The sequence below is a fragment of the Pithys albifrons genome, chromosome Z (assembly GCF_047495875.1).
Source record: "Pithys albifrons albifrons isolate INPA30051 chromosome Z, PitAlb_v1, whole genome shotgun sequence".
NCBI classification, from domain to species: Eukaryota; Metazoa; Chordata; class Aves; order Passeriformes; family Thamnophilidae; genus Pithys; species Pithys albifrons.
Window position 1 is genome coordinate 42187381 of NC_092497.1, and position 24457 is coordinate 42211837.

At 42.1% G+C, this 24457-nt stretch overlaps 1 protein-coding gene across 3 annotated transcripts in view; it reads left to right on the top strand.

The window, feature by feature from the left end:
* MUSK (muscle associated receptor tyrosine kinase) overlaps positions 1 to 24457 on the top strand; it is a 55839-nt gene that overhangs the window by 12286 nt on the left and 19096 nt on the right. For 2 of the 3 annotated variants that reach the window (XM_071580540.1, XM_071580541.1), the window contains exons 6-9: positions 11461 to 11585; positions 15351 to 15510; positions 16988 to 16994; positions 19743 to 20009. In XM_071580540.1, the coding sequence (XP_071436641.1) occupies positions 11461 to 11585; positions 15351 to 15510; positions 16988 to 16994; positions 19743 to 20009 (559 nt within the window). The remainder of the gene's footprint in view (positions 1 to 11460; positions 11586 to 15350; positions 15511 to 16987; positions 16995 to 19742; positions 20010 to 24457) is intronic. The other variant, XM_071580542.1, reaches the window with a different exon arrangement.

The window sequence follows — 24457 nt, forward strand, 5'->3', positions numbered from 1 at the left end:
AAGCATTTTGCTAACAAGCTGCTTATTCACTGCTTTATCAGTTTTGATAACACACACTTCTGCTAACCATAGAAGAGCATTTATATACTCAATGAGTGTGCTGGTTTAAAGGCGAACCAGCAGGGGAAATGAACTCACCACGAGAGAGAGATTATAAGTCAGACCTAAAATTTAATAATAATATTACAATAAAAACACTGACACAAAAGGGAAATTGCTTTCAACTCACAAAACCCCAGCAGTATAACCCAGTGTCCTGGGGCACAAACCCCAGGGGGTTTGTTTGCCCTTCTGCTGAGACCCCTGTGGCTCCCCCAAGACCACAGCAAAAGGAAATGAAAAACCTGTTGGTGCAGGCGAGGGCTGTGGTCTGGGCGAGAGCGGTGATCTCCTCCTGTCGAGGTCCTGCTGCTCCTCTGGATCCGACGAGAAGCTACCAAAGTTTTCTTACCCACCACTTATATACCTTCAGGGAGCACCCAGTCCCTCCCCCTGGGCGGGGACTCACACAATGGGTGATTAACTCTGGGAGCCAGGGGGTATTGAACTGTTGATGGCCCATTAGCAGCTCCGCCCCCTCAGGCTGAGTGATGACTCCCTGGGCAGCTGCTGCTAATGGCCCATTGTCCTTGGGGAATGAATAGAGGGGATAGAATACACAGCTTTGATCACCACCACACAGGGTTAGCTGGACCCTCCTGCTGAACTAGGACAATGAGGTAGTACATTGCCAAAGGATTTCTACAAATTTTCTGTTGATTGCTGTATTGATGCCCAAAGTGAATCTCTGGCTGAAGGATTCCTGGATGAATGCTAGATTCAGGATGATAGTAGGACAGAAGCTTACCTGATTTGTAGTTAACACAGATGTCTGAAGGCTGAAGAATTGAAAATATATTGGTTGAGATGGGTAAAATAGTCAATCCAGTTTTACCTGAAGGCCACTCCTTTGGAAATAAATAGAAGAGCAGCTATTGCCTTCAGTAGTGTTAAGAGTTGTCCTCAACTGCAGAAATTCCCATTGAGGTCAGTGAAAATTTAGGGCAGGGTAAAGGCTTTTAAACTGTGCCAAGAATGTATTGTTTGGACCATGTCTGACAATTTGCAATCTATAGTGTTTGCAAGACCTTTGTCTGTTTTTTCCTCCATGCATTGGTCAGTTGTTTATGTAACATGGGATATAGAACAGGAAGAATTTTGTTTTTCATTGGTGTTTGCAGTAACATCAATCCAGTCTATTAATAGGACCAATTTCACAAAAGCTCCTCAGGTTCAGCTTCTGGGCCTGCTGCCTTAAACTGAACACCTTCTGCAGTCCCCAGAGTTTGATGTGTATGAATACGATGTTCTCCATATCCATTATGTATGAATTGTATGTTATTAAAAGAATATATTTAAAACCATGAACTCTTGTCTGGTGAGAGGGATGGGAACATTCCAGTTATGAGTATGCTTGTCACTCAGACACAGAGAGAAGTTGCCTGGTATTTTTCTTTTCTTAACGTGAGGAATGAATTCTATTGGATGGTTTTGCTTTAACCTCTTTCTATCTTTTTCATATGTTGTGCTTACATAGATTCAAAGTATATGTAATTGCTGTATGAAATAAGAAGTGTCTATTGAAAAACAACTATAAACCAGTAAATTTCATGATGATTTACCAGTTTTATTGCCTGACCTGGACTCAGGTTTTGGGCCTGTTTAGGAAAATGTTTCCTTTTCTCCTTGGGGAAAGGGAAGTGCCACTCTGTGAATTAGTAGAATAAGCTCCTGCCTTATATGTCCTTCTTCATTCTTAAAAATGAAAAATCACAAAAGAAATTGAAAAATCGATCATGAATATTTTACAGTTTAGAAGTAGTAACTATTTAAAAATGAGACATAAAGCCATGAGCTACATGTTTTAGCCTTAGTCTTACTTTTAGCTTCAACTATGGAAAATAATGGAGTTATTACCATTGAAATGTACAGAGGGTTGTGGTGGATTAGGCACTAACACAACTGAAGGCTAAATATTCTTCTGAGGGATGTACTTCCAATTCAACAGAAGCATGTGTGTGTCAGTCTTCTAATGCAGGAAAGCAGAAGGTGAATAATCTACTGGGACTTTGTGTGCAAAAGGTTTTTTTCACCTGAGCATGAAAAGCAACCTTCCTGTTGTTCCTTTTTAGGTATTGTACTCAGCTAGTGAAATCTCTGAAATCTCAGGTTGCCCAGTGATGCATTTTTAATACTGATAAAAAAAGAAAAAAGCAATAAATAAATGGGCTATAATGTGAAAGGAAGGAGTATATGGATGGTCCTGTTAGTTGTGTACTGGGTTAGATGCATCTCCATCTTGTGATTTGAATAAAACTGAACTTGAAGTTCAGCCTGTGGCATGAGAGAGGTGTGATAAGGTTTAATTTTGAAGCCGTCATTCTATAGAGACATGTCTAGAAATTAGCAATCATAAATCTGTAAGAAAACAAACAAATTAGCCAGGACAAATGCTGGAAGATCCAGTGTGTTTTAAAAGAAACTAACTAGATTTTTCATGGATTTAGTGATGGTTTTGGATAACATCTTCTCTGCAGTTTTCACTAGTCAGAATGGGATCAGTTGGGGGCTACTGATCCTTTCTTTATCCAGGCAGTTTTATGCATTCTCCTGCTGAAATGTTGCTGCTCTGTTTCATCCTGTGCTATTATGTAATAGCACACAAAGCAATTAAATCAAAACAAGGGTAGAAGCAATGCTCCCTACACTCCCCTGACTTAGATGTTGTTTGATTTTCCTTTGCAACCCTGGTTGGTAGAACTCTTTTCCTATCTGGAGTTTGTTACTGCTTGCTAGCTGCTAAAATAATACCCCGCCACAGGCCACAAAAATGTTACCCTATAAGCCACTTCTGAGAACTGACTTAGCCTAAAAATAGGAAGGTTTTCCTTGGAGAATAATTCCTTTAGAAGGAATGATCTGCCAGATTTGGTCTAGATTTTTGATTTTTTAAAAATAATTTTGTCTAGGTCTTGGGGTAATGAGTAGACAGCAGATCGTTGACAATAGAAAGCAATGCCATCAGGATAAAATGACTATCCCCATAAGTACAAATCACTAGCTTCCATCAGCTGTTCTTAGGACCACTTATGTAGTCTTGGGACAAATTTGCATCATATATAAATCAACAGACTAGAAAGTCACACCAAAATTAAAGTAACAAGAATGAAAATATGTATTTAGTGCAGGTAATCTACCAATTTGGATGGCCCACATTTCAGAGATGATCTCTGTTTCAAATGAAAGCTGACTACTGATGTACCATCCAGAATATTTTTTACAGTTTTGTGCCAACTCATTTGTACTTGGCATAGATTTTGTAGAAAAGCGAGATACCAAGAGACCACCAAAGCAGCCAGTCAGCACTGCTACCCTGACTCTTGCTGCATTTCCCACAGATTAGATATCTAGATGAAATCAGAATTTTTATTTTAAGCCATCATTTGAGGTAGGATGTTTTGGGTGAGGTGAATTGTCAAACATCAGACTGGCAAGAAAGTTTGTAAATCTTCATTTAAGTATTGGATGAAATTTTGTCATGGAAATTCTGATCCAACACTGAGGACGAGTCTTTGGCTCTACCATGAGCAGAGGGAGAAACTCTGGGGAAGGATGCCTTCTCTGTCTGCATTGATGCATGTGTATTTACCTGCAGGCCGTGTCCAATAACACTGCTGTTAAAAATTGCAAAGGGTTTTGGGGGAGACAGTATAACAGTGAAAGACAACCTTGCCTGTAATTACGCCAAAGTATTTGACTAGTTTCAGTGGGGTGGCATGGGCATAACTAAAAGCCCCGAATATCTCATTAAATCTCCTCCTATCTACAGCATTCACCATGGTCATCCCAAGGATCTCAGATGCTGAAAAAACAACTGTATCCCTAATTCCAGGGTAACAGGGCAAGCTGCAGGAGAAAGAAAACAGCCCCAGACTTTCAGCAAATGAACAAATAAATGTGAGCTGTCTAATTTACTCCCAAATCTGGCTCTGCTGCTATACTGGCATGAGGTGTATGCTGCTTTTGAGTAATTGTCACACGGTGGCCTCCTGCACTGAAAAGCTGCAATGCTGTAGGAGCAGGAGGCTTCTGACAAGGGATATACACACAATTCTTCTTGAAGGAGCATTTGAGCCTGCTATTTCCTTTTGCAAAAACCTCTTTCATCTAACAAGTGTTTGGAAAGGTGATTGAAAAGTATATGAACTTCTGACATCATTGCATGGACTGTGGTTTTCAGAAAAAAAGAAAGATATGGCAGTTAAAATTCTGGGTTTTAAACTGTTGGCTGGTCACGAAGCATGTGCTTCCCAAAAAGCAACAAAGGATAGAAAATATCCAAAGCTACCAGATAAAGGGGACCAGAGCTAACAGACATGTATCCTGAAGAGACTGCAGCCCCAGTTAGCCCCTCGAAAAAATGGCATATCCAACTGGGAGTTGAGAATTTGGAACAAAGATGGATCTCTGAGGTAGGAGTGACTAGCTGAGTTTTCAGCATTGAAAATCAAGCATGCATGATGGACAAAATGAGCAGGGAACAGGCTACTTGCTATCACCCAAACCAAGATACATCCTAGCAGCTACTGCTAGCAGCAGTTTCAAGTAGATTAATGGAAGTACTTTTCATATGGCATGCAATTAAACTTCTGGCACTGCTTCTACCAACTAGTGGAGATAGGATGTGAAGATGCTGCAGGGCTTATCTCATTTTTGGGTATCTCAGTGATTCCCATAATGGCCTGCTCAATTCCTGAGAGCGGGAGAGGAAGAAAAAGTTGTGTATAGCTGTGGAGATCTCAGTATGTGCAGACAGATTGGTAGCCTTGGTAGCAGTCATGATGGGTTGTGATCACAAATGGAATAGGCAAAAGAATTATTCCTTGACTCAGGAGGCTTGGAACTTCCTTTCCAATTTCACAAGCAGTAACAGGTTATGGCAGAGTTAAATGGCACATGCTATGTCTGTGTCCTGTAGAAGCAATATGGAGAGGCTTAAAAGGGTTTTTCTTTCAAAGAAACCAAACACATATATAAGACTGGTACCGACATGAGGAGAATTTCCTTATTCATTTCCTTGGGAAGTAATTTGAACGTCCTATCCTCACTTGTCCTTGAATCTGGTGTTTGTTCTGTATATAGAGATGAACACTTGTACAGAACAGTTATATAGTTACACAGGATATAAGCTATCTATTTACAATTTACTGCTGGTTATTACATCTTTGCATATTTGCAGTGTCTCCTTTTAGAATTCCAGGGATATCTACATGCTATGTAAATGTTTCACAGCTGAGAAGTTAGTGGCTGTTGTGACTAACATTATATGAGGACTTCTGCTGATGCATATTGTCCTACCATCCTTAAATCTGGGGGTTCACCCTAGAATAAAGTTACCTTGAAAAGTTATTGCCTTGCTAAGAAAAACTTGCTTTGATATTAGACATTAGAGCTTTGAATCTGAAGGAATATGCCTCAGGATGGAGGTGTTATGCTTGCTCTGTCTCCTTTCCACACAGATCTTAAATTGTTCCTGCTGTCCCTCTCACAACTTAAGGTTCTACACTGAGTGTCTGTGTATTGCTGTGCAATGTTGCTTAATGTATTAAGGACTACTACAAGCCTCAGGCTAACAAAATCATGTATCGGGTCAGAAGAGCTTGGAGATTTTGAGATTTTTGTACAAAATGCAGGTATTTCAGCTGCATTGGAGGGTTATCCTGCTAGGTTAGAATGATAACAGAGTGAGGGGCAGGTCAATGATGAAGTATTGCTTACTTACAGTCTTCCCTCAACTTGCTTTTTTGGGGGCCCACACCTAATAGCATTGTTCCTTGAGAAACAATACAGTGGTTGTGTGCATTTGCTGCTGCATTTGTACTTTTTTTTTCTTTTGGTAACTTGAATACTCATGGTCCTCTAGCAACAAGCATATTTGGACATGGATTAAATAAAAATAGGTGAGCAATTTGATAGAGATAACTGAAAGTGTCTCACTCATATCAGCTTTGCCTGAACCATTTTGTATCTCTTTTTGTTTACTTGGTAGGCTTGTAAAAAAGGTAAATGTTGCCATTTGGTAAGAAATACTTGGAGATTAAAGTGAAACTAGCCTTCTATTTATCTTGTGTTATTAACCCATCAGTTTTGGAAGTGGTAAGCCATATGCAGAGCCTGCTGCTGCTGCGAGACGAGTTGTCAACTGTCCTTACTAAAGAATTTCTTTGTTCTCCAAGCTGAGATTTGGTCCTGTCATGTCAACTGCAGAGACTGTGCCTTGTTTGTTCAGCCCTGGCTCTTGGAATGTGATTAGCTGCTGCACAGCTTGGCGTGGCTGTCTCTGTGACCTTTGATCCACACACATGGTGTGTGGCCTATTCTTGGCCCTGGCATTTCAAGGATTTTTTGGATTTTACATGGGTTAATTCATATCATAAAACATAAATGCCCCGGCTTACTATGTGCTTAAAAATGTATTTATCAGACCTTCCCTCATCTCTCACCAGTGGGAAGGAAATGGTAGCCCCTCTGCTGGTTACTTCTCCATGAAAAGTTTCGAGTTCTCAGGAAATGTAAATGGATATGAGATGAATGAATCCGAATGGAGATTTAGACAACCAGACTTCCCATTGGCAGAAGACTGCAATCACAGCGGCACAAGTTCATGGTTCTTCATGGATTAGTCAGCAAAGTCCCACCCATAGAAGACCTCTGTAGAGAAGTAATTTTGATCTCTCATGCTTCAGGTATCAAAGAGCTACAGGAACACTGGCAAACACAAACAAAAAAATGCTTGCAGTTTTGATCATATAAGTGCTTACGCAGGAATTTTGCACAGTGCAAAGTCTGTGCCAGTGTATTTATATCAGGAAAGTTTCCAAGACAATATATAGCTTATTCCTGCAGCAATGTAGACACATTGGATATCAACACAGGAAAATGTATTCTGCAGAGAATTTGCCTTGTCCACTGTGTTTTGCTGCTTAAAAAAGAAAGCATGAGACCTGGTTGCAGTCACCCAAAAGGCCTTTTTACATGATATAAACAAAAAAGTTAGGGAAATGGAGGAGGTGGAGCGATCAGATCTGGCGGTATGGACAAATTGGTTGTGGCTCACATGTCAGGGCATGCTCAGGCTGTGGTGGGAAAGGAGCGTGCACCCAGTGTTGCCAGGTGGTTGCGAACATGAGTTTAGCTCCTGGTGGCCTCATCTTGGTTTGGACTATCAAGGATGCTTAACAATATTCCAGGACTAGCAACAAATTTTTGTACGTGAATGCACATAGATGCTGACAGTCTGGGTTTGCTCATATACATGGGCAAGTGCTGCTCATGTTTTCTGAAGGCTGGGGTGCACCAAAGCTACTGTCGTCCTTGGATAAAAAACAACCTACCTCACACCCCCAAACAAGTGCTTGACTGGCCCTGGTGCTTTGAGCATCATTTTGTCCTTTCCAAAAAGCAGCAGCATGGCCCCAGGCCACCTAGGCTGCTGTCTGGCTGTGACTGACCCAATTCAACTTGCTTTAACAAAAAACCAGACCTTACTCAGACAATGGACAGGCATTTGCTAGGATTGCAGGATCAGGCCCCAAACCTGGGAAATGAAACATAGCTCAATCAAAGGCAATGAGAAAACAGTCACCTGGAAAGAGTTAGCCATTCAAAGTGACGGCAGGGAAAAGCAGTGCCAGGGGGAGCGAGTGCTACTTTAATCTTTATAAAATATAAAAATTTTTGAATTAAAGCTCTACTGTTTGGACTGGATGATGTTATGCAATTCTCAGAAACAAGAGCAGCTGGCCACGGTACAGATAACTCCTAGCAAGCCCTGCAGTGCACAGCACATCATTTACCAGAGCTGTGAAAGAAAGTACATTTATTAAGGGACTTGGGAGTGAAATTTGACATGCTGGCTTGGCTTTTAGCTGTCTGAATTTCATTTTCATTTCTATTTTATTTTCTGATTATATAAATAAATAAATCAACGAAGTCCTCCTTGCCTGCCTTCCCTAACTGCTTTCTGGCATTTCTTCATGCAAATCTACTGTTGAGAGCCTGGGGGTCTTGATGTGAATGTTGCTAACCTTGTGGCAATGTAGCTTAACAGGCAAAGGTTCTGACAAAATCCACATTCAGGAGGAACTGGAAAATGATGACAAGTAATGGAGGTATGAAAAATCACCTGATTGTTAGGAATTTTCACTCCAATAAAAAAAAATGAGAACAAAATAGTATTCTGAGCCCACCAAATAATGCAAATTTCACAAACATTTATTGCTATTTCCTTAACCTTCCTCTTCTTGCCTTTCACTCCTCTCTTCCCAGCAGCTGCACCATCAATTTTGCTATTTCTTCCTTGCCTTTGCCTCTTTTTCTTTGTGTAATTCAGTATGTGTGGTGGGGGATGGAATGGGTTTTGAGACCTGGGTTCTGCCATTTAGCTACAGGACAGATTTGCTTGCGAAAATGCACCCTGAGCTCATCCAGGTCTTGCCCTGCTTTGCAGTGGTGGAAGATGACACTGGCTGCTCTTACACAACCTGTCCTGGCTTTGCCACAGCAGCCAGGCCAGACAGCAATCGCAGTGTGTTGATAATCCAGCAATATAAGATGTGGGTGAGAAATAGCTGATGCTAGTATTTTTAATGCTGTTTCCAATAGTGATTTAAAGCCCTTTGTAAACTGTGCCCCTGGACATGCCAATGAGCCATGCTCCAAAGGCTGTTGGGACCTGGGGAGTCCAGCCTTTGTCCCAGGAAGTTTCTCATTAAAAAAATAGAATAATATAACCTCTCTCACCAGGTTATTGCAATGATGGTATCTACAGCTAAGTAATTGAGTTAAATAACTAAACTTTAAGTAAATATTTTTTAAAAAGATGCATATGTAAGTTCTTGAAACTTGAGGAATTAAATCTGTAACTTCAATTTTAAAGGTCCTGAAAGTAAACATAGTGACATTGGGGGTAGCAGAAGCTTCAGTTCTTTCACACTTTGGAAATAACCTTATTTCTTTATAGGCCAAATTTTATTTAGCCATCCCTCTATGCACTACTTGCCACAAGAAACATGTGCATGTTAGCAACTGCTGCTGGAATTTTTATCCCTATATTTGGTGTTTTGAGATTGAATGGCCTGGCCCTTTTCCTTCCCTGTCCTGGCAATTCTCACATGAGCAGCGTGCTAGGTTACTAAAGCAAGTGCTGTGATCAATGCTGGTAGGAGGACCTCAGGAAGCGGGATGCCGCTTTCTGGTCTCTTCATAGGTATCATGCCATGCATGAGCTGGACCAGCCACAGCACTCACTGTGGTTTTGCACACTGCCTGTGGTATTGCCATTTTCAAAGTGTACCTTTTTTATCCCTGGCTGAGAGATTCTGGAAGATTTTGGGAGAGCAGCTAGCAGAGAGGAGGGCATATGTGCCAGCGTCCAGCATCAGTTGACTGGGTGCTGGTAATTTGTCACTTTGGAATTAACTAAGCTGCCAGGATCTGAGCAGCAGAGCCATCAGGTGGGCAGGGTCCCAGCAGGACACTGAGCAACATGAGAAAAGCACTGAGGTCCATGTTCCGACTCCGGAAGCTAATGTACTGGCATCATCAGGAGCCATGAGAATGTAACTGCTGCCAGGGGACAGGTCCAAAAGTTTAGTATTTCTCCAAATGAAGTATAAAAGTAATTACGAGCTTGGCCCACAACACTTTGGTGCAAATTCATAACCATCTGGTGCTAATGGCCTGAAGAGAAACTTCAGGCAAAGGTTTCATTTTATTTAGTGTTCATCAGAAAAGTCCCTGGCCAGCAACTGCAGCTTTACTCATTAGTGATGGAGCTTGTATTGCTGAGATGTAGAGGTAGTGCAGAAGCCTGGTGCTGCTCTGCTTTGATTTCAAGCAAGTGGAACTGAGCACCGACAGTGACACTTCTTGGAATATACAGAAGAATTAATAAACATTGTAATGTGTACCCTCTCATCATTTCTACTCCAGTGACATTAAATTTAATCTTCCTAAAAACCTCTGCCCAGGAGCCTACTGAATGACTGTGTTTCTAAGATAAAAAGGTTTCCATGCTGAAATGAACTCCTAGTACCAACTATGCATGAGCAAAAACTAGTTTTAGGCCCTTTGTTAAAACAAATCTAAGGGCCATCCCAGGTGAGAGCTGGGTGGAAGGACTATGTGGAAAACATACTTTTTTCATTAAGACTCAAATTTTTCAAAGCCTTCCCATCTGAAATAGTGGGGTCAGATGTTCTGTTTCTGAACAGGGCAAACAGAGACACAGAAGACTGTGACACTAGATATGTTGATAACATACAGATAGAAAAAGTGGCAAATGAGATCAGGCTTTTCTGGCAACTCCAAGAGTAGCTCCCCTTCTTACTAAAATTTCTGATGGAGACTTTTAGTCATTGCTGTGAAGTCCAGGTGTTGCTCACTAGGCATGAGAAATTGGAGTGAGAAATGGCAGATCTATTCAGCCCGTTTCTGTACAGACATTCTGTCATCTCCATTAAAAAATTTGGATCAAAACTCAAATGTTCCAGGTGGGAAATATCTCTTCTCTGCTTTCCTCTATGTGGTCCCAGTACAGCAGCTTGTGAAGACCATCAGAATTTTGTTTCTGGATTGAGGTAGGTTTTCAGCAAAAATACTTCAGTTGTCGTTTCCATTCAACCAAAAAAACCCAACCCAAACCAAATTCTTGGAGTCAGGCGTGTGCTTATCTTCAAACTGCCCAGTAACCATACTGTCACAAAAGAAGCAACAGCAGTAGAAATGAGAAGTCACTTTAAAAATCTACTTTCTCATCATAATCTCATCTTCCTTAGGTTGTTGCCAGCCATTTCCTCTTAACGTGATGTTAGGCTCTCTCCCCTCAGGGCAGCTTGTTGTGGCATGGAAAATGTTGCTGTTTGTGGCACTCTGTGGCAAGTCCTAATCACTGAAATCATGCTTAGGACTTTACCTAACTCTTAACTTTCATAGTATGTGTCCACACATAAGGGTTCCTCTTTGATGGTTTTGAACAAGTTTCACAGGAGGTCATCCTTGGCAGGGCAGCATGGTAACTTGTTGACTATTTGCTGTAAGCTGTTCCATCTCCATGCTTCTGAGGAGTTTGTCTTTGGTTTTCTTGCACATTATCTCCTCTAAGTCATCAAATTTATGTAGAAATTTCCAGAGTTAAAATTTTGGTCTATGAGATGCAGAATGTAACCATGCTGATCCCTTTCTTTCTTCTACTCTTCCCTCTGCCAAAACAGTCACTCACTGGGAAGTCTGTATTAGGTTTCTCTTATTTATGGAGCTTTGGCTTTTATAAAGACCTGCTCAGGAGGAAGTACCACCATGCCAGCACCAGCCTCAGCTGTACTTTACCATTCTACTAAGCAGCTTGGTCTTCTCTTGCAGTGTTTGCCAGAATCCTGAAGGCTCCCGATTCCCAAAATATCACCTTTGGGTCTGTGGTGACCTTGCGGTGCATGGCGACCGGACTTCCAGTCCCTACTGTCACCTGGCTGGAAAACGGGAAAGCTGTAAGTGCCTCTTTCTCATCCTTTGGTCCTGGAGGACTGCTAACATCTGGAAGCAAAGCCCAGGGATTAAAATGCAGGGCTGAGATCCAGCACCAGTGATTTCTATTCATGCCTTATTCAGCAACTTGTTGAGCAATCTGGCTGAGTCCACCTCATCTCTCTGCTGTAGCCTCCTCTGAAAAACACTATTCCCCTTCTTCAGGGTGTTGCATGAGTTACTTTATTAAGATCTGGAAAGCTCAAGCTGAAGGATACTTTAGCTGAAGGGTACTGTTCAACCTTCCTCCAAGCCAGGGTTTCTAAGACTATTGTGGGTTTAAATATTTCTGCAGTTATCTTCCCTTTCCTTTCTTCTAATGTGGTTTGAAAAATATGGCAAAATTGCTTATTTGGCAAGACAACGCAAACCAAGGAGTTAGATAGGGCCAACTGTCTTGTGATACAATACCTATGTTTGCAGAAGAGAATAGATCTGAAATGTTCTAGACCGATCTAGGTGATGCAATGAACTATGTTACCAATTTGTTCCTGGCTAGAAGCATGACCTCAGGAAAGGTGGCAGGCACCAAGAGATGCAAATCCATTGCATCTCACAGGAAATTGTTTTGTGGTCCGTAGGTGCTTGCTTTGAATTTTTATGGGTTTCCTGCCTGTGTGTGAGTCATTGCAATGTCTTTACTTCAGCTGAACTGAAGAGCTGCTTCACACCCAGTAGTGCCTCCATTGAAGTGCGTAGTGCCTCCATGGAATGTGTAGTGCACCACAGTCGCAGCAACTCTGCAGCCTCAGCCTCTCATGGGTTTCCTCTAGTCTTCATATGGTTATGGTGAACATGTTTTATACTCTCTGTGGTCTTTCAACACCTTTTTTAAGGATGTGAGCCCCAGGGTGTGGTCCTGTGGAGGCAGGTGGAGTGTCCTAAGAGTGCAGACTGGCTATTTGGATCTGCTCTTTCTCACTGATCCCCTGTCAATCCCAAGTCCTCCTGACCACAGGCTGGTCATGGCCATTTCTGTGGACTTCCTTGTCCAGTAGGACCAATAAATCCTCTTGTTCAAGCTCCTTACTTCACGGGGACTGGTCTGTATCCCCTCTTTCCATTTATTAAAATATGTTATTGAGGCCCCAGGACTGATAAGCAGGCTGTCTTGCCTTCCTTACCTCCTGTAAATCTTATGGTGTCCTTCAGTCTGATTAGGGCTAGTAGGGAGAATAGTAAAGGGATCAGATCAGCCTCTGCAGAGACTGTGAATCTTCAGTAGTTTCTGACAGTAATTAGTTTGAGGCAACTGTGTTTATTTAAGAGTTCTTTCCCATTGGGTATGAAACCTTTTGCAGGGGTCAGGGGTACCTGACACGGGGAGAGTATTTCCAGAGCACAGACCTATGCTCTGCCAAGCTACCCGTATGTGGGTTCTGCAGAGAGCTGTGTGTGAGATGATGTTCAGTCTCTGTCTGTGGCCACTGCCTGGCTGGTCATATCTGCTCTGCCCCATCCCTGCTCTGCAAAGCATAGCCCAGTCCCAAGAGGGTAGTGGTCCAGATTGCCTCATTTTAAATATGAGCATCTGTTTCTGGGAAAGTCAGCAGGAAGTGGTTGGAGTGGTGATGGTGCATTTGAGGGCTGGTTCACAACAATGGTGTCATTAGAAGACGCAGCATGCCTGTGGCATTATGGTCTCTGAAAACCAGCCTATAATTGACATGAGGTTTAAAGAATGGGATTCTGCTGAATTTATTGAGTTGCCCTTGAAGAGAAGGATGGAAACGACTCTGTGCAGCAGCTGCCTTGACTACCTAAATAGAAACACAAGTAATTATCCTACTGAGATGCACCACAGGGCATCATGGACCTTATAATGCAGTTTTCCATACCACAAAGAATAAATGAGCCAGGTGTGAAGATGTGAAGAGGTCTCTGCATTGGTGATGGCTGAGAGGTTGTTCTACAGGCTAAAAAGAAACCTGCTGGGAACAAAATCTTAGGAAATGTATTTGAAAAGAGAGGGGAATCAATTAACACAAGGGGATGTCTTGAGGTTCCCAGTGGAGAAGACAAGAGTTGGAAGTCCTATGCACCACTACCTGACACATTCACCTATGATATTCCATGGCACATGGTGTAAAGTGCTTGTACTGCTTGCAGTTACCTGAGCAACTGCTCCCTCCTATGTCCCAAACCGTAAGGAAAACCACCAGTTTTCTGTGCTCGCCAGACACAGTCCAGTGCTGCCAGATGTAGTATACTCAAGGACTGAGGACCAAGAAAGAAGAGAAGACTGAATCAACAAATGCTGCTCAGGGCAATCAGCCACATATCCTAGGCAGAAGCAGGGAGGCAGAGGCAGCCTATAAGGAATTCCCCATTTCTACTGGGAAGGTCCCCACACTATTTTAGTGTTGAATGCTTTCTGGAGAGAAAAGATTCTAAAACTAAATCTGACCAGCACCATAATGAAAGAGAAAATTGTGAAAAAATATCCCCTGAGCTTCCATCCACTTGAACTGCCTTCATGGTATAAGGCAAAAAGTACTGCTGGTCCCTGTATTAGCACAGTGACTGGCATACCTGGTACAATACTTACAAACTGTTCTGGTCTGGTTAGTGATTTCTTGCCATGCACATTCTTTCACCACAACTCCAAGTTGAGCTCAAGTGAAGCAAAATAAATGTATTCTTTTGAACTTTTTTTTTTTTCAGAAAGAATCCAGTCTGCTTACAAAAGATGTGATAAACACTCATATGTTCCATCTTCCTTCTTCAATTATTGCCATTAATACATGTGGGTATTTCATCTCGCTGAAAGATTTCATTGAAAGGACATTTCTAGTAACCCCCTGGGAGGTCAGATTGATATCTTTGTTTTTTCAGTTAGATGCATAGGTAGAGTGCTTTGTTTGGATGAATCCAGAGAGACAATTCTCACTGTTCTTAGTCACACCTATGGGATACACAGTCAGCCACATCTCACTTAAATTACATTTGATGCTTCCTATCAGTATGAAGATTAAAGCTGGCAATGCTGCTCTTTCCTACTTACCTTGCAAGGTAGAGTCTTGATGTACCATGCCTTCCTACTTTAATGAATTCCATATGAGCAGGAAATCAAGCCCAACTGGCCAAAATCAGCAGGCTCCAAACTCATTTACCTGGGAATTTATGATCTGGAAAAGAGCTGGCCAAAATCACCACATTTGCAGCCTCTTCCGTATTTCCAGTTGTCAGATAAGAAAATCTACCAGGTGTTTGCTGAAGTATTGAAGCCAGAGTGCTTTCTTTGCTCATGACTGCTTTGAAAGTGAGGCATTGGTTATATTAATCAGGAATCAATGACTTCCAAACTATTTTCTTTTCTTCTTCTGTATCGCGAATGTCCACAAAGTCACCTTGTGCCCTTCCTTGCTAAGGCATGAGGAGACAATCTACTACAAGAAGTCCTGGAGTAAATAGCCAGATGAATTATAAGTGCAAAATTGTGACCACAGCCCTCTGAAACTGAAACATAATTGCAAAAATATTGTTGAAGTGGGAAATAGGAGAGATCCTTAACATTTACTTTTGTCTGTGAAGTCAGGTGCTATGAAAGCACCAAAGTTACCTCAGCAGCAGGTTTAGCACTCTGCCACTTTCATGTGCTTGCCACAACTTTCTCTGCTAATTTAAAGGCTTGGACCTGTGTCTCTTAGATTTTTCTTTAGTTTGTTTGTTTGCCCTTTTTTTTTTTTTTTTGAAATATCACTGCACTGATGTTTCCACCCTCTTAGGTTTCTTCCGGGTCTATAGCAGAAAGTGTGATGGACAGAGTGGTTGATTCCAGACTGCAGGTGTACGTCACCCGACCTGGCCTGTTCACTTGCCTTGCCACGAACAAACACAGCAAAACTTTTGGAGCCGCTAAAGCAGCAGCAACTATCAGCATTTCAGGTAGGCATGGAAAAAAGGGGTCATTAATTTTTTACCATTGAAAGCAGTGTCTTAGCTTTCCTGCTGCGGGAGAGTTAAGGGGTGTGAAGTCCTCTGGAGGAAGACAAAAAGCCTTGGAGAGCTGATGGCATGCAGGGGCTTAAAGCTGAGTACAAGTGCATCCTTCACTAGGCTATTTCCTCATATATTCTTACACTTTGGAGACTGCCACAGCTGTCATGTCCTGAATGCTTGATGCTGTCTTGTACTTTGTGTCCCAGAAGTGCACTTGGTAAATTCATCCATGTAAAGGAAGTCGTGGCCATGACCCAGCATTGGTATCACCTAACAGCAAAGTGAAAATAGCTTTGAACAGTTTAGCTTCACAGGGAGTTGCATGCATAAAGCAGGGAGTTTGCTGTCAGAGTAGTATCCCACCATGCCTGGAGTAATCTCTGCTCCCAAAGACATCTCCTAAATGTGAAAAGTGTGTTTCAAAGGGGAGAAATACCAACGGACAGAGCTAGCTTACAGCATTTGGTACACAGAGAGAAAGGTGGCATCTTGTGCCTCCCCTCTTTGGACAGGCAGGGAGGTTTAGTTAGAGGAAAGAAGAATCCCTTGAGACACAGGATGACAGCCCTGGTCCTGCATTTAACCAGGCACGCACCTGTTCCTCTCTCTGTGCCTTCTTGAGAAAATAACCATGCCCTTTCTTATACTGGACATTGAAACCTAACAGCAAGTTCTGCCCCATAAGAGACTCAGCACTTGGTGCTCTATTTCACAAAGCAGAGCTACAAAGGCAGTGGGGACGACAGGTGCTTTGGGTTGGTGGGAGAAGTTGCACTGCTCCCCTCCAGACTGTGTGTCTTCAGCAGAAGGGAAACAGACCCCTAGACCTAAGCAGGAGTCTGCTTCAGCTTTGTCCCATCTCACAAGGGGCCAAGGGCACAGGTGTCCTGGTCCTTGCCTGATGCTCAGTACCTCCTCCTATGCTGGCACACCCCAGGTCCCCATGGCACTGGCAAGTCAGGAGCACTGCTGTGTGCCAGTGCTGCATCTCCAGCACTGGTTTCTCCCAGCTGTTGCAGCTGCTGCCTGAAGTAGTGGGTATGTGGGTGGTTTAAGCAGAGGGTGCTACCTCCTGATTATGTAAGACCCAAAAGATCAGGCTAAAAATGTGGGTTTAGAGTGCAACAGTCTACCTCAGCCAGCACTGCAGTTAACAATGCACTTCCTCCTTTTCATTCCCTCTAGATTTACAGCGTCCAGTGTTGCCCAACATTTATACCCTACTAGAAGGTACCAAAAAAAGAAAGGCCAGAAATATAAGTGCATTCTTTTTCATACAGCTTAACTGTTTTCAGACAAATTTCCTAGCATGGAAATCTTAACTTACACATCTCAGATGGAGCAATGAAGTGTCACTGATGTCTTTTCCATTTCTTATTTCTTCTGGTTCATCACAATTCCTGGATCTGGTGCCTCTCAGCAGAGTGGAGGTAAGAATGACTTTCTGTAGCTTTGTGAAGGTTTTTTCTGGACCAGGGAGAAGAATGATGTACCAAGGGGATTTGCTTAACTCAGCTTAAGTGAAGGGAGAGGATTTCTGGATGCCAGTTGTGCAGATAAAGTTCACCTGAGGGAACACTGAACTCCTCTATGGAGGCAGAGTAGATAGGGATGATTTTGTACCCAGCCAACAGTGGATCACACAGCAGTAAGGATGTTTGAAATACAGTAGTGAGCAGAACATTCTGGAGTAAGTTCTGTTCACAGTTACAGATCCTCACCTTCAATTGACCTTATAAACTAACATGCAAAGCTTAACTGCAAGTTAAACTCCTGCCTGTACACAATCAGTAAATGTAGATGTATTTGGTTCGGTGATGACCAGGTTATGGCAAGAGAAGTTTAGATATTTTGCAAGCAGATATGGCTGGGTAAAGCCATTTATATGTGTTGAGAAACGCACTTCTGCATAGTAGTTTTTGGAGCACTGAACAATTTAGCCAGATTTTTCTTTCACTGTATTTCTACATGCTGCACTGGCAGATCTGTCTGGAAGGAAAATGAGAGGGTTAGCCTAGGAGGTGTGCTGGGAGCTTCTGGCCCTCAGAGAAAAGAGTAGGGCCTGAGAAAGTCAGAGTAAATGGCTTTGCCAGTTTAATGACACAGGATCCCTGCAAAGGCCATTACCTCCATCACAGGGACTTGCTAGATTGATTTAGGAAGCCTGTAAGTGATTAAGTGACCACTCAATGATGATGGCAGACTTATGCCTTACACCTGCTCTATGCAGGTGAGACAGGCATGGGAACAGTGATCAAATGTTTAGCCTTTCTGTCCCACAGACGTTCTCAACATTCGCTGTACAAAATTCCCTTTCTGTGACATGGCACGGTAAGAAACACATTGTTGCTGCTTTTCCATCACAACTCAGTCTGTGCCTCCAAGCATTTTTTAGAAAAGCAAGGAAACACAATATTAGCACTGGTGGCTATTCTTAGGCTGCTTCTGCAACCCACTGAAGTCAGCAGCACAGCAGCCCCATGTGCATCTGCCCCTTCTTTTACCTCTCAGGCACAGGAAGGACATAACTTTCAGATTAAGCACAATGGGCATCATCAGGAAAACGTAAATAACATGACCCCTCTGTGCCAAGAACAGTTCTGGCATGGTCCTCGGGGCAGTGCATTGCTTTTGGGAAACTTACTGTGTGCCAGTGTGATGTCACAGGCTATGAGACTGGTACAGCATGCTGAGGGACACCTGTGTCACACAAAGGCATATCTGTGAAACTTGGGATGATGCAGGGTGTCATGGCAACACTGCCATTTTGGTAATACCTCAAGAGATCGGTGTTTTCCTGTGTTTTTTAGCCAATGTAAAATAGAAAAAAAATATAATTAAAAAAAATTCACATAGAACCCTAAGTACAACAGCTAAAACAGGGCCAGGGAGTGTCATCTGCAAAGAAAACATCTGCAAAGCAGATATGTGAGCATAGTGTGTAATCCCTTGTCCATGAACCTCCAGCTTTCTGAAGGAAAAACAGCAAGAAACACAGAGTTAACAATGGGTGATTATTTGGACAGGGAAAAGAAATAAAAGGCAAAGATACAAATAGCTCTGTTGACTGCTCCAAATGGTTGGCATGTTGTGAATTGAACTCCCTGACCCCAGTTACACTGACCTAATGAGCAATGGGGACAGCTGCACCCCGCCCTCCTCCCTCCCCTGATTTGGCCATCCCCCACACACAGGGAGTTTGTTGTCCCACATTTCCCTCCCACACCAAGGACTCTGCATTCCGCAGGCTGCCTAGGCAGGGGGCACCTCCTCACTCTCAGACCTTGCTGCTGTTGAGTGACTGCGGGAGCTACAGCTTCAGCTGACCTGTACTTTACCCTTGCCCTTCTACTTCCTTTTGATGGCCATGGGGAAGAAGGGAAGGATCTCCTTCTCGATGTGAAAACCAAAGGAAAGATAAATAAATGGCCCTCAAATGAGCTGATGCTATTGCGCTTTTTAAAGGTCCTGCATAGTTCTATCTCCATGTGTTGCGGCAGGAGTCTGCAAAGTAGCAGATACAGTGAAGAGAGGAGGAGATGGACCTTGCAGGGAAGAACCAGAAATTAAAATGCAGAGGCATGTGCCTTTCTCCTCTCTGTCTCCCACCTGTGTGTGGAAGTGAGGCAGGATCTAGAGGGGTGAAGGATCTGAAGAGGGGCAGGCAGGAACTTGGTTTGACCTTGTAAAAAATTCATTGGCACATGTTGGTTTGGATTTACCTGGCTCTTGCTGATTGAGTTTATCCTAAATTAAACTGTTATTAGATCGCATGGCAAAAAAATCCTGAGTAAGGACAGGGCTGCAGAAGCAGCACAGCTGATATCTAATGCAGGGAAAATAAAATATTTTCTCATTAGGGCCAGGGTGAGGGGCCACTCTTGGTCATGGTTGCGTGTGATTGCTCAGTGTTTTGCTCACTTACAATGTTAGCAACACTTGACCAGATTTTCATCCCTGGAGCTCCCCAGGGCTCACACTGGGGTACTTTGCAGAAGTTTCATTTTTGGAATATATTAGCTGGTTTAGTGGTTATAACAACCTACTATCTACTCTGTCCTCTGTTAGGCTTACACATTCCACTTTACTCAGAAACAGAGCCCAGGCATTGTAAGCCTGTAGCTTTTTATAGCTGTGAGCTTACTCTGTGTATGTCCTCATGCTCTTGTCCTCAACAGCAACCTGTACAAGGGTGATGCAGGCTACTGCAGCACGTACAGAGGTGAGGTGTGTAGTGCTATCTTGGCGGAGAATGCTCTTGTTTTCTTCAACTCCTCCTATGCTGACCCAGAGGAGACCCAAGAGCTGCTTGTGCACACTGCCTGGACTGAACTGAAAATGGTGAGTTCATTCTGCCAACCAGCTGCTGAGTCTCTGCTGTGTAACTACATCTTCCAGGAGTGCAATGCCTCGGGAGCTGGGCCAGCTCCAAAACCATTGTGCAGGTAAATGAAGAAAAAAATGCTTATATTTCACTTTCATTTCATTGGGATGTATAGGTGGGAGAGGACTGTCCAGGCTTGCAGCAGCATTGAGTGAAGTTAGGGCCTTCAAAGTTTTCCCTTTTCTTTCTTCTCTGTACACTCAGAGATGACTGATTCAGCTGTCTCTGTGCTCCTTGCTAGGGAATGGACTGAATTTGAGGCCCAGAACTTTGTATTATATCAGGCATTTAGCAGAGGCTGTTAAAAAGAAGTATCCATTCAAATGACATAATTGGTTTAAATATTTAACATATTGTTATCACTTAAATCTTACTAGGTCAGTATATACTCATTATTACTATCAAATGTAATGCTTATTTGGAGTTTTGGCTAAATACAGTCCAAGAGAGTGCAGCAAATCTGGTTAAGACAATCATTTAGCACTTCTCACTATGACAAAGAGGAAGCAAAAAATGATAATATCAGAGACACTGTCAGTGTAATTGAACTTGCTAAACCAAAACTCCAATCTGGCTCTTGTATCCTTCCATATGCAGAGAAATGTCTATTGAAACTGGGCTGACAGGGACCCTGAGGAGTCCAAAGCATCTCTCACTAATCCACTGCTGACAGGTATTTGTGCACACATCCCAGTGGCAGAGACACTGCTCCTTCCCATGCAACCTCATGAGCGATCCATGTTGTTCCTTGTTCTCCCACCATGGCCATGGAGGCGAGTTTCTTCCCTTCCTCTTTGCAGTGAGATTTTACATCTTTTCCAGGTTTTTTGACTAAAATAAAACAGGTTTTTCCAAGCTCTGCACATAACTCTTGCTTTTCTGGCCAGTCTAGGTTCTGTTCTTGTTAACTATAATGGAGTTATAATTGCTTGGTGTGTCTTGCTGAGGTCAGTCCCACACAGATATATCAGGATGAAGCATTCTTTTTTCCTAGTATATTCACTCCCTAGAGGGCTAGCCATTACCCATTTTACATTTGGGCAGCTCACATCCTGGTCTGAAGTGCAGTGCTTTGTTCTTGTCTTCCTTGAAACACATTTTAAAACTTTATTCAGATCTGGGTTTATTGGAAGAGCAGTGCCAGCTCTACTGTCTCAGCTAAAATACGAGTCCTCTCTGCAGACACGGCAATCACAATGCCAGCTGCACTTGGGTTAGATATGGTCTATTGGCAATCATTTTTCCAGTTATGTAGGGGCTTTTTAGGACAATAGAAACATAATGGTTTTATAATCTGGACCTTTCTGGTTGCTCCTCCTTTAATAGCTCTAAAATAAAAGCACAGAGGAAAATCCCGGAATGAAGCTTGACTATACATTCAGTTTTCTATTTGGCACCTATGATGTTCAGTATTCCACCATCAACACAGGGGTGGCATATATGCTACAAATGAAGTGTATGTGCGAGTACCCACAGATAACTATGCAGCCAAGTACTGAAACTTGCTTTTTGCTGGCAGACTCCTCCCTGCCACCTAATTATTGTGCTTTTTGTCATTGTGTCCCTAAGGACTTGATTCTCTGCCATTTTTCAAGATGTGTGCCAGTATTTATATTTCAGCCACTCATACACATCACATTTGTCAGCTAAGGATTTTGCATAGAACTCCACAAGACATTTCAGTTAGATCAGGTCCTTACTTCATTTACTCCTAGACAAAAGTGGCCCTGCAGGACCAGAACTTATGGTGATTGACTGAAGGTCTGAAATTCTGGGGCAATTCTAAAGTCAGAGTGATGTAAATCAACATAAATCTGTGCTTGAGCTAACAGGTACAGCATTTTCAAACATGTCTAAATGTTAATGAACTTGTCTGGCATCATCTTTCTTTATGTTCATGAATTAGTGTTGGATATTTTAATTATTGCCCCCTCCTCCAGCCCCAATTTTAATTAAGTTTTCTTCGTAACAAAAGCCCTGTAACAGCATCCTTTCCAATTCTTCTTCCCAGAATCAGCTGGAAAGCAATTCCTCCAAAGTCCCAGCCCAATACTCCTTTTGATAACAGAAACATCTAATAAGTATTTCTGAACAACTGATAGAGGTCTGGGGGCTCTTTAACACATCTTGCATGGCCTTGGTTACTTTCCAATTATCTTAATTACTTTTTACTGACAACTTTATACCTCTCTGCAGAAATGGCTAGACTACACAAGTTTTCAGCCAAAATAATTCTTGAATGAGAATTTAACTGTCTCAGAGATGGGAGAAGTCTCTCAGTCTGTGAGGCACATATTTGTCTTAAAATATTTTCCTGTGTTTTTGTCTTGTTATTTGTTCTCTGCACCACTTTTTCTCTCTCCATGCCATTTTTTTAAATGCCCATTTTGGTTTGGAAGCTAGTTAGGAAGAATAACAACTGACAGACTAAGTAAAGGTTTTATAAAAGTGATTGGGGGTAAAACAAGATGAAATAGAAAAAAAAACAATATGGGAAAAATTTCACTTCATGTAAATTAAGATGCAAATTGATTAAAATAAGAGTTCTTAAGGAAATGATGTCTCATTTAATATTTCTTGATTACATCTTCCTTTTGCCACTGGCTGCTATTGTGATAGCAAAAGAAACACTCTCTGTTTCAAGGACGGCTGAGATGAAGTGACTAGGCTGCAGGGAACAGTCTTGTGCTGGAAACTGTCTCACTTTGTTTGGGCCTATGTGTCCCCATCTCCTCTTATATAGTCTCCTGTGGTCCCTAAAATCACTACTGGCACACATGTTCTCTTGTGTCGCTACTGTTCTCTGTCCATCTGTCATTTACATGACATAAAATTTCTAATAATAATCTGAAGTAATCTTTGCATATGATCTCATCAAGCTTTCAATGCTCAGCATTAAGTGTTACAATGGTATGAACCCAGCTAGAGGAGACTGACCATCCCTCCCTCTGACTGCCTTACCATGCTTCCAGGGTAGGGTTGTGGTGAAGATAACCTTCCCTTAATGCCAGAGCAGACAGTATTGCAGAGGAATGGTCTTTCTTGTTTTACAATTGAACACTGAATAAAGGGCTTGTTTAAGGATGCTCAGGCTCCATGAGTGAACAAAGCTAACTCAATCCAGATGTCCCAAGTCTCAGCCAGTGCTTCAAATGCAAGTTTTTCTCATTTTCCTATCTAAGCATTTCTTTACTTCAGAGGGTCATTCCTGTTTCACTTGTTGCTTAACATAAAAACAATAAATTGTGCCATATATCTGCATTCTGGTTTTCATGGAAGTGAGGAAGGAATAAACCAGCTCTAGCTAAAACTAAGCACTGAGCAGCTGAGCTTTGATGGTTCCAGCTTGCAGACTTGAAAGGCATCCATTACTGCTGCAGAAAAGGTATTGCCCTGGTGGAATTTCCAATGTCCTGCATCCTTCAGGTGCTTTAGAGGGTTTGCAGTGTTGATAGTCATTACCAAATGTTATGGCCATCTGCTCTGGCCAAAACTGTTGTACAATTAGAGAGATTGCATCAGGTGATGAATTTGGCTAAATCCTTCAAAACAGACCCTAGCAGTACCTTTCTGTCTTTCTGCATTATGGTGTGATGATTGGAAAAGTTGTAGCTCTGTGAAGGACTTCAACAAATTCACAAATTTTCCGAGATGGTGCATTTTCTTTCTATTTTTTTTTCTAGAGCAGATATTTTTGTCTTGCCCTTTTTCACAAACTGTTTCTCATCTAAAGTCCATTTAAACATCTAAAGCACTTCTTGTCAGAGAATGTCTCACATTGTTATGGAGGTAATACATTTGGTGGGAGACATGTCTCCCTTTTACAAGGCACTTGAAAGCTTTTGCCGCGGACAGCTAACAGAGAAAAAAGAGATTGAAAGTTGTCTGTAGAGAAAAGAAGAAAACTGAATGAGTGATTCTGTGACATTAAAAATACAGGCAAATACCTAATTTAAGAAGATAAAGAATTGCAGCTCATGTCTTACTTTTAGTAGATGACATGTTAATCTACAATTCAGAGAATGCAGGTGAGATTTTCAGAATGTATCAAAAAATTCTAACTTCAGACATGTGAGATGCTGTTTACAAGAGTATATAATGACAGGGCAAGGGGGAACATCTTCAAACTGAAAAAGCATAGGTTTGCATTAGGTATTACCTAGAAATTCTTTATTGTGAGGGTGTTGAGGCTCTGTAACAGGTTGCCCAGAGGAGTTGTGGATGCCTCATCCCTGGAAGTGTCTAAGGTCATGTTGGATGGGTCTTAGAGCAATCTGATCTAGTGGAAGGTGTCATAGCAGGGGGGTTGGATCTAAATGATCTTTGAGATCTCTTCCAACCCAAGCCATTCTATGATTCTAAGATGTTTATTAGTAGAAGACATCAACAAATCTGTAGGCAAAGATGGGAATGAACGTCTCACAGGCTGTGATATGTGTTGTGTTTTGAACATAATGCTGCTTCATTAAAAATGTAGCTTTGTTTGTTTCCTAAAAGAAGCTCCTACAT